The sequence below is a fragment of the Anas platyrhynchos genome, chromosome 4, assembly GCF_047663525.1.
Source record: "Anas platyrhynchos isolate ZD024472 breed Pekin duck chromosome 4, IASCAAS_PekinDuck_T2T, whole genome shotgun sequence".
NCBI lineage: Eukaryota > Metazoa > Chordata > Aves > Anseriformes > Anatidae > Anas > Anas platyrhynchos.
In genome coordinates this window covers 62,000,942-62,019,959 of record NC_092590.1, presented here as the reverse complement: position 1 = coordinate 62,019,959, position 19,018 = coordinate 62,000,942, and the positions used below count along the sequence as shown (strand labels likewise).

The 19,018-nt window shown below is 38.5% G+C and overlaps 1 protein-coding gene across 2 annotated transcripts in view; it reads right to left on the bottom strand.

Moving 5' to 3' along the window:
* Nucleotides 1–18,617, bottom strand: part of KCNIP4 (potassium voltage-gated channel interacting protein 4) — a 436,446-nt gene extending 417,829 nt beyond the window's left edge. For both annotated transcript variants that reach the window (XM_027457317.3, XM_038178281.2), the window contains exon 1: nucleotides 18,328–18,617. In XM_027457317.3, the coding sequence (XP_027313118.1) occupies nucleotides 18,328–18,388 (61 nt within the window). In that variant the 5' untranslated portion in view covers nucleotides 18,389–18,617. The remainder of the gene's footprint in view (nucleotides 1–18,327) is intronic.
* Between the last annotated feature and the right edge of the window lie 401 nt (nucleotides 18,618–19,018).

Genomic DNA, 19,018 nt, shown 5'->3' with positions numbered 1-19,018 from the left:
TTTTCCTTCTGATAGTCAATTGTCCATAAGAGATTGGCCCAGTAAACACCCATTTCCTTTACTAGTGGGGAAAGGTATCAACATCCATAATGTAGTTATAAAGCTTGCACCATCAAAATAAGGAAACAGTGAAAAGATTAAAGCATTCTGAACACAACTATGAGATACTTATGATGGTCAATTTAGTTTACCTTTCTGAGCAGATTAGCCAATCTAGTACAGGTGAGTGGTATGTACTAAAACAATCAGCCTACAGGTAGCTGCAGTATATCCTGAATCTCCTTTTAGTGGTTTTAATTCTTTCAATATATGGTGGTACATTTGAAGTACAGTTGTAACCACATTCTATTATATGGAAATCCTAGTTGTCATTTTTGAAATTTAAGCATCTTGTTCTAACCTGAAGTTTCCAAATAAGCAAACCACTAATAAATAAACTGAAGCAACTGAATGGGTATATCTCCTCTCCACTAAAATAACCAGTATGGTCTTGACAAGTTCTAACAGAACATTGTTTCAGCATTGAAAGATACTTTGAACAACTGTCCCACTGAAGTCTTTAACATATGCTCTAAAGGTCTGAGATACAGATTAAAATCCGTCTTGCCTTCAAAAGTCATAGAAAGCTATTACACCCACCAGGACCACCTCATAGCATCAACCTGTTTTTAAAAATTCATGAGTTTGTAAAAATCTAATGAGTAATTTTCTTACGTATGCTTTTAACACAAGATATAACCTCAATCAAAATTTGAGACTTATACTCTTTGGAAAGGTTTCGGATGCTTTTTCATTATTATTCTTTTCTAACTTTTAGACATGCAACAAATGCTTGCAAACAAAATTACATTGATGCTTCATTGTAAGAATGAAGAAGTCTTTGCAATTACCTTTTTATTTACAAGAATAGAGATTTCTGACAAGTACAAGTATTTCAGCTCATGTTCTTCCCTTAAACATTTTAAAGTGATTTTTATTAACACTATAGTTTTTAGTAAGAAAGTTTATGAATTAAAGGTTCACTTTTCTATCATAAAAATACAGAGCAAAACCACAATAGTAATATCAGTATCCAACCTAGTATAAAATAAGGTTATAAGAGAGAGAGAATTTCAGGCAAGTAAAACTCTCCTGTGCTTCAAATAAAGATGAAGAGAAAAATGTAATACTACAGTTCTAAAGAAAAAGCTCCAGGTTGTATTATGATACAATCACCAAATATTTTTCTTTAAAAATAGGCTAGTAGACATGAGTTCAGCTGTGTAGCTCCTTGTATTCAACTAGTAACTACAAAATTCTTCACTTGACTGGAGGCATCTTCTCTATGCAAGTTAATATATGAGCTTTATAGTATCTGTTCTGACTGCATTACTTAAATGGGTCATTATGTAATATCTAGATGATACTGCCATGGGCTACAACACATGAAGAAACTTTCAACACCATTTAATCAAAGTGAAAAACATGAACAAACTCCAGACCCCTAACCAGGATTACATTTTCACTGGGATGGGTTTTTACACATCCCAGAGTTAAGTTATGAAAACCCCTGTAAAAAACGGTATGAACAGATTCATCTATTTTATCCAACTAACCCATTAATTTCATTTATGAACACCATGGATGTACAAAGTCAACATACATGGACAATGAAACAGAAAATAAAAAAAAAAATCTTACATGCTATATATGCATATGCACACAAAAGCAGCATTTCAACAATTTGGCTCAAATCTTCAACTGTTGATGCTCACATAGGCAGCCAATAGCTATTCACAAAAATAGAAGACCAACAACGTTGAAAAGGCAAATGAAGAGCTCTAAAGAAACTGCAAAAAGAACAAATCCCATTCCACAAGGGTTATGTGTACAGAACTAAGAGTCCTAACAGGTAAGGAAATGAAATTAACACAAGATTTTATTCCCCAAATTATTTTCAGATAGATCATGGAAATAAAGTTCTAACTTTTTAGAGAGAAGTATATTTTCAAATGTGTAATTCTTCAGGACTTACATCTTTGAGTAGATATTAAAGGAAACTGTTAAAACCTAATCACTTTTTTTTTTTTTTGATGTTTAAGCATTTCACTAATTGAGAGCTTAATTAGTTAGCACCAAACACTTAAAACCACTCCTTTCCAATCCATAAACTATTAGTTAAACAGTATATCTTAACTACAGAACTACTCTTCAGATTCCATATATAACTACAGCCTTCCCTACCATTTGCTTAAAAATATTAATTCCAGTTTTCTATTCCCCTCAGTGAGGATCATCCCTGGTGTAACTTTTAAATACAAAACTATGCACAGAAATCTATATAAAGATGAAAATGCCATATATGGCCATTTTGTGGGCCACAAAATCACAAGTATCCCTAAAAAATTAATTGCAATTAACATAACTATAGTGTATAATGGCATAAAAAAAAAAAGAGTCACCAGTTTCAGTCATAATCACTGAATGGCTGAGGCTGGAAGGGACCTCTGGAGATCACTTGGTTCAACCCCCTGCTTGAGCAGGGCCACACTGAGATGTTTGCTCAGGACGATGTCCAGGCAAGGAGGAAGAATCCACTACCTCTATGGGCAACCTGTGCTCAGTCACCCACACAGTAAAGATGTGTGTATTGATGCTCAGAGGGAACCTCCTGTCTTTCAGATTTTGCCCGCTGTCTCTTATTCCGTCTCTGGGCACCATTGAAAATAGCCTGGCTCCATCTTCTCTGCACCCTCCCCTTAGGTACTTATAGACGCTAATGAGAAACCAAGTCTCTTCCCCAGGCTCAAGAGTCCCAGCTCTCTCAGCCTCTCCCCATAGGAGAGGTGCTCCAATTCCTTTATGATCTGCATGGCTGTTTGCTCAACTCTCTCCATTATGTCCATATCTCTCCTTGAGGAGCCCAGAACTAGGCACAGTATTCCAGGTATGGCCTCATCAGCACTGAGCAGAAACTTTCAGTGACTCTCAGCCTTCGCGAATTTACCATTAATAATTTCCATTCTTAGCTTCCATCATAGAATAGCATTCCTCTCACATAACTCTGCAAAAAACAAACCTGTATGGTGTTTCTCAAGTTAAGTGAATATGGGAAACAAGGAACAAAGTCTTTATCTACTCAAGATTTTAAAGCACTTTTCATAGTAGGCTGAGATGGTACTTACATGAGCTAAGAATAAATCTGGTAGCTGCGTCATCTCTGAGATAATTGGATTTGGAAGCAATTTAGCAATGTTTAAAAGTATAATCACTCTGAACAATACACTTGATTCCTTAAGATAGAAAGGCATTGCAAGGTGTAGTTTCTGAGCTTGAAAAGTATGGCAAAGACAAAATGAAATTCCTTTGGCTTTGTGTTCATTTCTATACTGAGTGAGAATAATATTAGACCCCAGTCATGGTGTGCAAGGAAAATCCTGCAAGCATCCAAGGTCAGGCTGGATGGGGCTCTGGGCAACATGATTTAGTGGTCTAGTGGAAGGCATCTCTGCCCACAACAGGGGCATTGGGACTAGATCTTTAACGTTCCTTCCAACTCAAACCATCCTATGATCCTATAATGTAATATAAAATGTTACCCAATCTCCATACTGATTTATACTCTTTGCAGTGCTATTCACAGTTTCTTCTCAATTATACTAATGCTTGGTGATAGTGATTAAATCCTAGGAACATCTCTGACAGAGAATTTGACTTTAATATTTTACAAGATGCAATTTCATCGAAATCAATATCTATTCTGAATATTTTACTGTATTTTAGCAAACTTTAATATATATAGGCCCAAACTTTAACAAACATCCTTAAAATATTAGCATGTTCCCCAAGAGTGTCTCCATAAATTCCCTTAGCTAGAAAGAATCAGATTTGAATTCTGCAAAGCAGATGAAGCTGTAATTCAACAAACACCCAATTTCTGGGCCTCTAGAGAAGTGGAAGGCTCCCACAGTGCTGTCTGATGTGGACATATTTAGCATTTCCATTCAGATTGGGGGTGTGCTTTCAGAATAAGTCACCTAATATTCCTTAGATACCACATCCGTTCATGTCACAGAACGGATTTGGAATGCACAAATTGGATTCTTTTAGATGAAACTAAGTAGGAAGATGTGCTCCAGAAGATCACTTAATGCACTCCAACCATTAGCAGGTATTCAGTCCATTGAACTAGCCCAGAGCCAGTCTGAGGTAAAACCTTGTAAAGTTTTTATTCATCATTACTGAATACCATTTCATTCTGCAAATCCTATTTCCCAAATTTAGGCATAGCCCGAATGCCTAGACTGAGAAAGTCATGATCTTCCTACTAAGCCATCTCAATTTAATTTCTTTGTCTCTTACCAATTATTTTTCTTCAAAACTTCAGAAATTGTCCAGCAACCTTATTTTAAGATGGCAAGAATTTTAATTAAAAGCATTGTGAACCTATCATCCAATGAACAATGCAGTTCTCCTTACAGCACTATCAAAAGGTAAATAATTGCTGTCTTAATAGCTTAATAAAAGGCTAATGACTAGTCTGATAAAAAGTTATACAAGAGCAGGCACAGCAAATACAATACATTGCCTGCTTTATTTCCAGCTAAGGTCAAGTGTCTGACAAAGTTCTTCTGAAGTAAAAAGGCAATGCAAGGTTGATGTATTTATTGAACATTTAAATTTAATTCAAAGGGAGAATAAATACCGTGAAGGCAAAGCTACACAATGTATAAAATGCATTAGTTGTGATGAACGATAACCCCGTGAAGCTGCCTAAGTATACACAAAAGAAATGATGTTATATATATACAAGTATAAAAATCAACAGTGTAACATTTTCCTAGCAAGGAAAAGGCAAGGAATGTTGAATGGTGTAAAGTTAGAGCGGCAGCTCGGTGTCTCTAGAGGACTGCCTGATAAAAGGCTCTGTCTGGGCTAGTTAACACAGCTTTATCACACCTCACAACTGAATTCAAACACACAGTTTAATTTATTAACATCCACAGATGAGCTATCATGGAACTCTCCTGGAGCCACAAGCCTAAAGAACCATACCCCTAAACTATCAAACTATAAAAATGAATTTTGAAAGGATAGATAATAAATCCACTGTGGTCATTTGCATGCAAGTACCATTCTAACACTGAGTTTAATCAGGCACTGGGCAAAAAGTGAAATACTTTTGGAGTATATACAGCAAAAATTACAACTAGAAAAGCCTAAGCTGACATAAAAGTTAAAATACATGACATCTTTCTTGATTAAAGTCTTGAAAAACGAGAGGAATAAGCACACGCTATTTTATCATAATAACATTCAGTAAGACACTCGTATAAAGCGGAGGCACATCTTTTCAAGTGTGAGATGGTACACCACTGATAAAAATAATCTGAATAACAAGTGTTTGAAACTTCAAAAGCTTCACTATTGCCTGTGACATTGACTTTTCATGTTAAAAATTTGTTTAAAGTAACTGTCTTCCGTTTTGATTCGTGAAAGAGAAAGCAAAGATGTTCATGCTACATATAAAATGTTCAAGAGCTAAAAGAAACCCTAAGAAAACATGCAGTTCATAAAACAGGTCACTGTCAAAGTTTCCCTCTCACCTAATTCCTTTCTGAAGAGAAGGTCCAAATCTAACACCTGGAAAGCTGTGCAAGTTCAAGTTGCCCTTTCCCCAATACCCATTCAGATCACAAAAGATACAAAAACTGGAGGCCCATGAGAATCCCTACAGTCTTTCATCAAGCTTCCCACAGAAAAAAAAAAAAAAAAAAAAAAAAGGAAAAGTTGATGGTGGTTATTTCTTGTAAGACAATAGCTCCTACCCCATTCCAAAGTCTTGAGAGAAGCTTTGTACAAAAGCAAAAGATTTGCTGCACTGCAAAGATGCTTACTTTACAGTGACTGCTCCTCACATCCAACAGGAGCTGGGAGATGAGGATCTCACCTCTGTCAAAGACATAACTCCTACTGAGCACTCATAGGATTAGAAGAATTGCCATCAACAGGGGCAAGATGAAATCTCTGCTATGTACAATGCAACCTCTCCCAGAGCTAAGATGAAAACTGCACCCTACTTTTATTTTTCTGATTTCAAACACTGTGGTTAGTGAACAGATTTTGAAGTTAGAAGATAAAAAAAAAAAAAAAAAAAAAAAAAAAAAAAAAAAACATTAAAAGATTTGTTTGTAAATTAGAAAACATGAGGTAGAGTTCCACGGAAATAATCTATCCTATAGAAACCAAAACAGTTTTTCTTTACTCTGTAACATTTATGTATCTGGGAGGTCTGACACTGCTGAACACATGAAGCATTGAGTGTTTTGCAAAAGACACAGCCATTCTTACTTGAAGATATAAACAAGACAACATTCTGCAATATTTATGAAATAATGGTTTTGTTCTATTCAGTACTGTAAAATCTAGGGTAGGTATTTCATCGATTATGTGCACCAAGCTTTACAAGGAAGAAGACTTACTTCAGAACTAAGAAAAACTTTGTACCAGTAAAAATAAATTCTGGAATAGATTATATAACAATGTTATGAAGCAAACAGTGGTGGATTTTAAGTATGCATTAGAAAATGCTGTCTGCACTAACATACAAAAATTTTTTTCTGCCTTTGGCCATCAGGATAGATAACGAGACTTCTCAGCTTCTCTTTGAAACTATTTTTCTGTAACTCTCTTACTCTATTGCTTTTATCTGAAAATTACAAATAAATCTGTTGTAATAAAAAAATTGAGCTGCATTTTGCATCAGCTCATAGTGGACAGCTGTATGTTGAATGTAATCAGCATTCAGAGAACATAAACCTAGAAACTTCACTATGTCTATTTATTTCATTATGAGACAGAAAATCAACAACATCCTTGGTGGTGGTGGTTTAGTCTTTCCTCCCCTTAAAATACAAGTTTCTCAAACAATGCAATTACCCAAATATACCAGCATTCCTTGAAGAAATTTTGTTTCCTATATAGTAAGTAAGTAACTGACTCTTAAAAAGACGAAGTTACAATTTTAGGGGCCTCAACAGGGAAACTGACTCTACTCTACTTAGCTCATTTTGTTTCACGTATACTTTTGCATTACATTAGCATTATAAGGTGCATTGTCAGTATAGCTGGGTATCCCATAAAGCTACCATCTATCTTTTTTGGTTTAATAACTTACAGACCACACAGGAAGAAATAAAAGCTTTATTTCTTTCCTTCTCTGTGACACATTTCAGAACCTGAAGGAATGAAGTCTAGTTCAAACATTTTATTTATATAAAATGTTGATGAATAAAATGTTTTATTTATCAATTAAGTTAAAAGGTTTATGACAAAGCATATTCCTTAAGTACAATAGGATGATTCTCAGTTGTAACCACTACACTGTATTGCAGCTGTCATAAATCAGCCTTTCTAATCACAATGCAACAGGCACTGAGGGATCGAGAAGATCCATATTAATTGCCTCAGTGCAAGGTGCATTTAACCAATATGCCCTCTCTTGGAACACAACGTGTTGTTTTAGTGTTGTTCCAACAAGAAGTTGGCATTATTTATGTAATTAATTGTATGTTTACTATTGAATACACATTCCCTCTAAGACTATATCTGCAAAATGGACAATCTACCATCTATACAAGCAGCATTGTTAAGTTGCCACTCACCAAATAAGAGTTTGATAATGCCATCAACTTTTTGCTGTTGTTTTCAGTGAGGAATTAGCCTCTTAACTGACAGCTGTTTCTGCACATATTCTTCATGATGCAGCATGTTGGAAAACACACCATTTGTGTTATGGGTTCTTAAAAGGCTTTTTTGTGTGTTTTCCCTTCTTCTGAATTCTTTAATTAAAAATGTCTTAACAGGTTGTCATTCTAGTAGTAATTTAAAGTGCTGTTGATAAAACACTTCTTAATAAGATGTTAGAAATATACTGACACCTTTCAGATAGCTTTACTTTCCATTCTGAACAGGTCAAAATGTTTTTTCTTTTGTATTTCTAAACATATGGAGTAGCTTTTGAAACCTGGTAAATTAAAACATACAGTTAAATTATTTTTAATTCATTTTTTTTTTAAAACATCGTGAGCTCTTATCTGAATAACACCCATATCTTCATGAAAGAAAAAAGTCACTGATTTTTAAGAAGTCTGTGATGACTCAAAGACTTTATAAAGATCGCTTCTTGTTTCTCAGTCTGAAATACAGAACTGTTTTATTCTATTTTAGTAACAGAAAATTAGCTGAATGCAAAAAAAAAAAAAAAGAAGTGCAGCGGAGGCAAATATTGTTACAGGTCTACATAATGCCTAAATGTTCTACAACCTTGCAAGCTAATTAAGCAAGGTATTTTAACATGCATCTGTATGATTTTAAGTCTCACTAGCTTATGCATTTAAAAAAGATTTAAAGTACTAGGGGAAAAGCTTGATAGCAGGTGTGCCATGTAAAGAGCCATGTCACCATATACCCTCAGTTGCATGTGTTCCTTCCTCTCCTTAACCTAATAATACTTTTCCTCCTGACTACTGGAATTCTGTTTTATAAAAACTTGAGTAGAAACCTACCAGTTCACTGAAGACATCACATATTCTCCTCTCCCTTGACTGACAATCAAACAAATCTGAAAGAAACATGTAACATCTAAACATCATCAGACAGGCATAAGATTACACAAGGGCTCTTTTGGCTGAGGGATTCATGTGCCCCTTCCAAGTGGCAACAAAACAGAGGCAGAGCAGAGAGACATTGCTTGAACTACTCAGAGGTTTCGTCTTCTCCTGCAAAGGGGATATTCACCACCACATAATGAAAGGACAAAACCCATGCCTGTTTACGAAATCCTTACAGATATTTGACCTCCTCTTTCCCCAATGCCCAGGTAGTGAAAGAAGTGTGCAGTCCTACAGAAATGGACTGAAAGCAATGGCTTTGAAGAAAAACAATCAAGTGGGTTCATAGGTCCTAGCCACAGTTCACTCATTTACCCAACTCTGGACAATAGCCTGGGAAGACAATTGCACAATATAACATATTCGAAAAAGCAACAGGTCAAAAACAAAAACAAACACCCCCCCCCCCCCATTACCATCATTACCATCAACACAAAGATCAAAGAACATAGCTAATAAATACTGTATGTTACCAATCCAGTAGCATGAAGACCTCTGTATCTTAATCACACCTGTAAGTTGTGAGAGAAAGTTTCTTTATTTATTTTTTTTTTCCTCTTTTCCTTCCTTAGGCATCTTAGATGCTGGTAGACAGCATACGCTGGCTGTGCACCGAAGAGCCAATGCATGCATGTATTCAATTACAGCATCTTTTCAAAAATAACAATGAACTTCATTATATACTTGTTTCACTTCCCAGCAGATGGATGCTGCCAGCACACAATACTCCGGAGAAACAGTCTAGATTTATCCGCAATAGACAGCATTACTACATGTGATACTTTTTATAACACTGCATCTCAGAACAAAATCTGGCAACCTCAGATGCCCACATATCAACATGGAGAAGGAAATATAGAAAGAATATAAAGAATTAGATATGTAGGGTACCATTCCCTTACTGAACAGTGGAATATACATCAATAGTCAGAATGATAAAGGACATCTGGGGATCATCTGACAGGAATACTGTTAAAACTCAAGACCTATGGAGATCTGAGAAAACACCTATTGTATTGTTACCAGCATTCAGTAACACAAAATATGATTCTATCACGGGATCTACTTGATATGCATCTCCTATATTGTTTCAAAAGAGGATTTTTCCCCATCTATTTTAGATAAACCCTTATCGCTTATCTCCACTGAAAGAGAATAAAACAGCAGATCCCACAATCAGCTTGCTCAGATACTACCAAAGCCACGCACGTAAGAAGGTATTTCTGGATCTTTTTTCTCTCCTTTCTTTTACCTACTCAGGACTGGAGCCCCACAGCCCAGCCTGTCACTATCCCTTGTGCCCACATGTGCAGCACACGCACAGTGCATCCCTTTGTGGTACTCAGGCTCTACATGCAGGGGCTCAACCCAACCCATCCTGATGCTTCCAACCCAGAAGGGTTGGTATAACACACCTTGGCGTGCTCCGAAACAAACTATCTCAAAAAAAAAAATAAAATAAAATAAAAAAAATCAGTCTTTTCTAGGATGTTCTTTGAGACCGTGAGCAGTAGTGCTCACACCAAAGTATTACAAAAGAACTAGTTCAGTTATTTGGAAACTGTGATCATACCTTGTTAAATTATGCTACTTAGCCTATTTACAGACCCTTCTACATACTATAATATTCAAAATCTTCTTGTTCAGTTGCAGTGACACTTGTATTTGACAGATATACACAGTGCAACTTTCAGAAGGTCATAATTTTAATTGCATGAGGCAAATATGTCACATTAAAAAAAAAAAAGAAAGAAAACACCTGCATTTTTCCTCCATTCTAACTTACTGCATGCATTTAGGATGCGCTCCATTTAGTGCAGTTCTTTTTGTTGTATTACATTTAGCTCTTGTTCAGCACAATGTCGCCTTTCAATATGTTTTTATTGTAACATATGTTGTAATATTGTTAAAAATTCTAAGAAAGTCAAATAACTATATTTAACTCTAAAACTCAGAATTACTTTAATTTTATAAAATTTTCCTTGGGTTCTTCAATACTGATTACACCAAACTGAATTCCTAAGTGGTAGAATGCAGGATAATTTCTTTGTTAAAAAGCATTACCTCGAACTAAAACTCAAAGCAAAATCTATAGAGGCAATACAAGCAAAGAAGAGGACATAATGTTATACTGCAACTTTTTAAATTACTTTTTAAAGTAATTAAAGACTATGTTTTGGTGCATAAACAACAAAATAAAAAAATATTTCTATACACAGGGATATTTGTCAATATTGCAGCATCCTTGTCTGCAGTGACTCAATGATTTCACCTGAAGCATATTGCTTCTGCTCTATTTAATAAAACCATTCAAGGATTTGGAAATCAATTGGTACAGATTATCAGAACCATTTCTGTGAGAACATACAGAAAGTCAAATTTCTTGCAAGAAACAACTTAGGGATCTGACCCAAGGTGTCCTCAACTAGCACAGCATGAGCATCATTAGCTTCTATGTTTCCTACTGTAGTCCTCTTATACAGCAGGGAAAAGTAGCCTGAATGCAACATATTACTGTGATGCCCAGACATCGAATGCACCTTTTGGCAGCATTAGCCAGGTAGTACAAATTAAGGAAACCCCCCAGCTATTGTATCATTAAGAGACTAGAGAGCTAACGAAGAGGTGCTTAGACATGCTGTTCAGTTTACTGTTAAGCACATAGACAAGTGATTCAGTAAGAGGTTTTGGTCATTTGACTTTATTTCAGGATATACTAGAGCTATAAAGCTTTTAATTACCACTAAACATTTATAGCACAGCTGTTTCCTTCCTTTACATGCAATCATGTAATCTTGATCTGTGTTTCAGTTCCAGGTTTAGTGTTCTCCTGATTTGCACAAACATTAGGGCCCAAATCCTTATTCACTGCAATTATTCCCACTGGTATCAAAGGATATATAGGTATAGTAAGGAGACGCAAATGAGTTACTGTGCTGACATGCTCTTCTGGTTGTTTTCACTTCGGGCAAGAATAAATGACTTTAAAAGAACAAAAACAGCACACCATACTGTGACAAATCAGAGCCATCATAATGTTTTATGGCTATTGCTTAAAATTCTAATAAATCCTAAATATTTCTTCTGGATTATAAGCAAAAGCAAACTAATTCAAAAATAACAAAAAGATTTGTTGCACTAAGACCTCATGACTAAAGTAACATTCATAAAAATTCTCTGCTGGAAAGACAGCTGAAAATTGAAAGAACAAGACAATGTATCAGTAAAATGGCCCTTTTTTCCTATCATTAAAATAGCAAACACTTTCCTACTGACAGGATGAAATAAAGCAACCACCTTGCAGTCTATGTCTTAGGACGTTTAGAGCCTTTAATTTTGTCTAACCATTTCTATGCTGTCACCGCTTAGTCATTTTGTGGCATGCTGATGTAGCGGGCTATAGAGTGCTAGACACTTCGTGGTGCTCAGGGAAGCTTCTGCGTTTACATTTTCTTTGGTGAAAATATCTGGCCTACAAATAGAAATATTTTCTCCTGTAATAAAATCCAAACATTGAATTGTGAAGCATTGTTCTTAACAGGTCAAGACATTTATAGTTAAAAATTCCCTATTATCATGCCCTGCACCTGTAGTTCATTTCTCCAGTGGACACACAAGCATCTACGACTTTCATTCCACTGTCTGTGTCACTGCAGCATAAATTCCTTTAGAGGTACAGTTTATAGCTGTGATTCCCTGTTGTATGTTTTTAAGTTGTTTTATAGGTGAGAAAGAATACAAAAGCTATATTTATTTCAGACTTCTGACAGAAAGCTAGCTCCTTTTAATACCATATTAAGTCTCTGCTAGTCTGCCAGAAATAAAACACAGTATGTGTTCAGATATACAGCTTTTATTCTGTGTTTGGGTTTATTCTTAGAGGTGAATGGATTTGCTATATTTTTCAACCCAACCACATATTTTAAACTGCTGCCAATTTAGTTTTCTAAGGACCTTTCAGAATCATAGCAGCAAGGCTGGAGCCCTACCTCCTCTGCCACATGCATGAAGGCAGTAACACCAAACTCATCTGCCCTAGAGAGAGTGAGAATGGGGAAAAAAAAAATCAGCTATATGAGCCCATGACACAAGTCTCCTACAATACAATTACAAAATAATAATTAAGAACATCACAAAATAATTTGACTCTCTGCTTTCCATATATATATATAGACACACGCACACACATACACTCACACATTACGTATGCTTTCACTTCTCTTCCACATTGTGCCTGGTGTAACCAGTGAGAAACCTGGGCCAAATGCTGCCTAGCCAGCCAAGCAATAGCAAGCAAAGATCATGGAAAACAGGATTCTGAATAGACAACTACTATCAAAATTTTAACACTTATGTCAACCTTTTGTCCCTTCAGTTTTGAGACAACAACACATTATAGTCCAAGCCAAACCAAACAGAGATACAATATCCAAACAAGCCCATTAACTTCATCATTACTATCTCCAGCTGTGCTGCCATGACACACTCACAAGAAATAAGGTCTTTATACCTGTGACCCTTACTTCCCAGAATAGGCCCAAACCTATTAATTAAAGGATTCTGTTATTTATTAGCACACACCACTTGATTCAGACTGTATTGACTACAACTACTGGGGAAAAAAAAAAAGGATTTGGCTCCTGGCCTGGTGCACAACCTCATGCCAATATTTTCTCTCTCATCTCAAATAGGAGTAATGGCCTCTGCTAATAGCAGACAATAAATGACCAGGATTCATTTGGCAAGCAAGGTTTCCCATACAGACTATTTCAGTGCTCTGTACACTTGCAAGAAAGGACAAGCAGAATTTGGGGGAGAAGGATAGTAGGGCAGGCTGGCAAGAATGCAGATATCTATGAAACAGTGAAGCAATCAGGCATTGTGGTATTTTTAGATACTTTATTTTTCAAGTGCCAAAGATTCTGAATAAATCACAATGGCAAACAGGATGGCTGAGATGGGATAGATTACAGCTGAACAGCGCACAGATCAAATATTCAGCTCCAACCCAAAGCATGAGTCCTAAGTGCATATCTGATACACTGTAAAAGCTTTCCATGACACAAGCCATCTACTTCTCTTACGGTTACATTAACTGCTAGACCCTGCATCTGCCTCTATATATTTCATAAAGTCTAAAAACACCTGGAGTCAGTTCTCTAAACTCTATATACCTGTCTATACACCTGGAACTTGTCCAGACATTTGGTTATTTGTATCAACTCTCCTATTGTGGTTAGTAACTTTGAAACACACAGAATAATGGAAAGTATATTTTCTGCAAAACCTATAAAATTGATACTGGTGGAAGGCCAAAGCATTTTCAGCATTCATATCAATTATGACTCTCAATACGAGAATTTTGCATATAATCACTGCTTCATGTGCTCACTGAATGCAGAAACTGGAGATGGAGGCAAAGACGAAATTTTATACAGAGGCTTACACTGTATTTAGGTCTCTCAAAATTTCAGTTATTTCCTCCATCCTGAAGGAGCAGAATATATTTTTATAATTTATATACACATTTTTATACTATATTTGTAAAGATACCTCCTGTATTAGATCAGGAGTCCATTTAATTTATTCCTTCCCTTGCATATTTGCCAATTTCACAGAACCACATGGAATTTGGAAGCAGCATTTCTGACTGTGGCTCCTATAAAGAGAACATATCTGTGTTACACAGGGCTCAGGCACAGACAAGATCCACTGGATACAAGTGCACCAGATAAAACAGACAGAAGATCTATCATATCTAAGATGACATGAAGAGTGTTAAGGGACAGCTGATCATTAGTGGCCAAAGTGACACTTGACTCCTGACTGACAGCTCTCCCTGTGGATGGAACTCCTAGACAACCCAAAGCTCTGATACATTTATTGGTGGAAGTCGCCTGGAAAGTCACCATCTGCTTTTAATCATGTCAGGTGAATCCCAACTTGGCTATGAAGGACTTGGTCCAGTATACACCACATTATTCCCATGCCACTCAATAGGGTACACTTTTCTTTAATATCAGTTGTACCTGAAGTGGTATAAGAAACTGCTTTTTATTCCCTCCCTCCCACCTTTTTTCTTGTCATTGTCTTCCAGTGCATTTTTTCCTCACTTTCGTCATTTTTCTTGCCATTGCTTTTCCTAAATTGTTATATTTAACTTTTCCCTTGTGTAGTTTCTTGTCCTTCTGTCACGGCTTCCTTTGTCTTCTAAGAATGCCTCAAGCAACGAGAGCAAACCATTCATTAAAATCAAAAGTGAACGCTATCGTGCAAGGATCTCTCAGAGGTATGGCAGCGAATACCAAACTAAGAAAACTTCAAGTTGGATAAACACCTTTCAATAGTACTAGTTGTTCTGTCTTCTGCACATACTGTAGAAATGACAGCCTCTTTTCTGGCATACAGAATTTGATATTGCCCTGTCTAGCCACAGAGAAAGCTTCAAAACTTGTCATAAATTTACTTCACAGCTTTTGTCAAGATTTCTATTGTTTGAACGAGGAAGGGCATACTGGTCAGCACAATTCCCATTTTGAATTTACGATACTCTAAAGTAAAGCAAGCAGTGCATACGAAGTGCCTCATTCACACAGAATCACAGAATTTCTAGGTTGGAAGAGACCTCAAGATCATCGAGTCCAACCTCTAACCTAACACTAACAGTCCCCACTAAACCATATCCCTAAGCTCTACATCTAAACGTCTTTTGAAGACTTCCAGGGATGGTGACTCCACCACCTCCCTGGGCAGCCCGTTCCAGTGCCTAACAACCCTTTCAGTAAAGAAATTCTTCCTAACATCCAACCTAAAACTCCCCTGGCGTAACTTTAGCCCATTAGTCTACCCCACACCTTAAGTTGGTTCTAGACATTCAACCCGCAGGACATCTTTTGGTTAAACTTACTCATGCAGGTAGTCATGTAAACTTTTTCTAATAATCTCCCTCTGCTCTTCTGGTTTTCCCAAGACCCTTAATTGCCTTTACCCAGTAGCATACAAGTTTTGGCTATCCGTAGTACAAACACAACTTCCCCACAGATAAGACATTGATAAAGACTGTTTCATGGGGCAGAGGGCTGAAACAGTTCATCTTTACAAAGGCTGAGTATTTCAGAGAGGAAGCATTTTGCTACTCAACAACTCCCAGTGGTGCTGCAGCCGACGCTAGCTTGAATGTAAAAGATGTCCTCCAAGTTGCAATACAGTAAATGTAAGGGGAAGAGTGGCCAAAGGGCATCATTACTCATTTAAAGGTACAAAGTGGTTCCTTTGTTGCTAATAATTTTTATAACTTCAGCTGCTTGTGTATTGCTTGGGCTTTATTTCAAAAAATGAAATGGAAGAACAACTGCACTTCTGTTAGTTTCGTTTACTAAGCCTCATGCCCTACCATCAAACCCCTACAATAATTCTACTGCAGACATTACCATTTAAAAAATAAGTAACATTTTAAATATTGCTTGTATTTGAAGAGAAATAGTGATAATAAATCTACTGAATACTCCTTATTAAATAACCAACAAATGCATTCCAAAATGCTGATGGCCCTGGAAGGGAAAAAAATAGACAAGAAAAGGGTGAAAAGAGAAGTTCAGATCAAAAAGGAACAAAATTTTGAGACTATGAACATGTGTGTGCTCTGTCATATAAGGAGGAAGCCCAGAGCAGTGAAGCGGGACACTGACTTTAACAAAAATCAAGCTAGTGATGAGATATAAGTTGAATGGTGATCTCAGGTATGTCACTCTAAGAAAAGGGGGTATTTGCTTTTAGCTCTGTCGTTTTTATTATGCCAGAAGTGGAAAAAATAAAGATAACTTATTTCTGAGAGATGCTTTTCCTACAGTAACTCATGTTTCAGTTAGAAACATACTTTAAAACAGTGCAAAAGTGTATCTTAGCTTTGACCATTACTAGCTTAATATCAATTAAATCCTTCCTTAATTTCTAAAAATGACAAGACATACATATCAAGAGAACCAAAATGAAACACGTGCATACTATACAGCTCAACAGAAAACATTTTCTATAAAAACAACACCTTGATATATCACATCGTTTGTACAGCATGGATTCAGATAATAATTCCCTAATTTACATTACATTTTCCCATTACTGCTAACCATACCTGTAAGATGAAACATTAAGTTGCAAACTTTCTTTATTCTTCAACACCTACAGTAACAGCCCATATACCAAATTATGCCTGTGCAAATCCACTGCATCTGAATGCACCTGAGCTGTGTTTTCCCTGAACAGTCCTGCTGGGTGGTTGTACAGGTGTAGCTAAGAGCCTGCCTGGTGTTTGACAGTGATGTTGTATGTGTTAAGGGAAAACAGACTGACTTTCTGCTATCTAACAGAAAATAGCTGTAAGGCTGACAGTGGCATGTAGAGGAAAACATCTGAATTGTAACTCTGGGGCTGAGATCTGAAAAGCAGGGAGAAGTATCACAACATCAGTTTGATAGCTGAGCCCCTTGCAGGAATAACCATAATGTATTTTCTGAACCTTTAAAGAAATGCAAAGCCATTCTAACAGTTGAGCTGATAACCTAAAATTAACTGCATACACACTTGCAGAAGTTCCTTATCCCCAAAGGAAGTGATCTAGTATCCTGCATAAAAGGCTACAATCCCTAACAAACGAGAAAAGCTGGGACACTAAGAAGAGAGAAAACCGAGTGCAATCCAACAGAGGACACATGGCTCTGAGCCTCTACTGGCAAGCAGAAAGACTACTTTGAAACATCAGAAAACAGCAAAGAGTGGGACTCCACTGCACCTTTCAAACAACTTCATGACAAGACTGTTGTTCTACACTGGCATTGCACAGTTTATGAGAAATCCAGCAACACAGAAGCAAATATGAAACATTTTCCCATCTTTTCTTTTTAGAGAGCAACTTTCCCTTATTTTTGACTGGCTATTTTGCAAAGTTTTTCAGCTAACTCTCCAACCTTCCTCTGCTTTACCACCTTACCTTGAACAGCACACCTTCCTCAGCAACAGCATGTTACACACATCACACCCACACAGCTTCATTTCTAAATAAACCTGTTTCCTACACATGCTGGGCGAAAACTCCAGCACCCTGGCAGTGATGGACCACAAAGCATGCTGTTCTCCTCCCTAAGGCACAAGTTATTTTGTAACCTCCTTCAGGTGAGTGCAGACCTCACATTACAGTACAGAGAAGGAAGAGGCAGCAGGTATCCTTTGGCTTAGAACGAGCTGGTCTCCATCAGGTAGTTATGCAAGGAGACCAAAGCAGGGAGGTGTGAGTGGGACTGACCAAAATTACCTCCTGGGAGTTAGCACCAGAGAGGACGAGAGGTTCGTACCCAGCCCCAGATCATTTCAGCGAAGGCAAAAGTACCAGTTGGGTCACAGCAGGCACCTTACGGCGGGCTTTGCGAAGCACTGACCATTTCCCAGCCCCAGATCCCAGGCACGAAGCGTTTGCTCACCGTCCCCGCAGGCACACACACATTTTTCCAAGACACCCCCATGCAAGCAGGCAGCTCCCCCCTCCCAGCCCCACGCCAAGTTGCGAGACTTGCTGCTGAAAGCTGTGAGGGGGAGAAACCCCGAAATAACTACGAGGGGAAAAATAAAAATAAAAATGGGGGGAAAAAAAAATCCTCGCGCCCCCATGCTGCTCCCGTCCTACCGCCTGTGGAGCTGGCCTCCTCCAGCTGCGCCGAGATGCTCTCCACCCTCCTCACGTTCATGCTGGGAGCCGCGGCGGGGCCGCGGGAGCCGGAGCGGGGCGGAGCGGGGCCAGGGGGCGGCGGAGCGGAGCGGGATCGGGATCAGGATCGGGAGCGGGATCGGGAGCGGGGCCCCGCCTCGGCGGTGGCGGCGCCTCCCCCGCCACCCGCGGCGGCGCGGCACGGGGCGGGCCACGGCGTGGGGCTGTGGAGCGGCCCCGGGGGGGACCTGTCCCGGTGCGGTGCCCGCCGGGCAGGGGAGCCGGAGCGTGGCTCCCTGCCCTGCCCGGGCTCCGCGGGGTGGGAGGCGGCGCCCGCGGCCCGAGCAGGGCGGGCCTGGCAGCGGGGAAAGCCCCGAGGGAGAGCCCGCGAGGGCCGGGCAGGGCCGTGCCCGCCGCCCTGCGGCTTCACACAGGTGGTTCCTGCAGCACCTGTCCCGCCCCGCCTCGGTGCCCGGGCACTGACGGCACCAAGCCCTCAAATAATGGAGCTTGCCCGAGTTGTGCTCCGTGAGCACCTGCCTCTGAGGGGTTAGCAGGGGCTGGGGGGCTCGCAGCGCTGCTGCTGCCCACGGGTGCTTGGTGGAAAAGCTCCGTGGGGGCCACTAGCTCAGAGCTGAAAGAGCAAGCCCGTAGAGTGTCAAATCCTTTC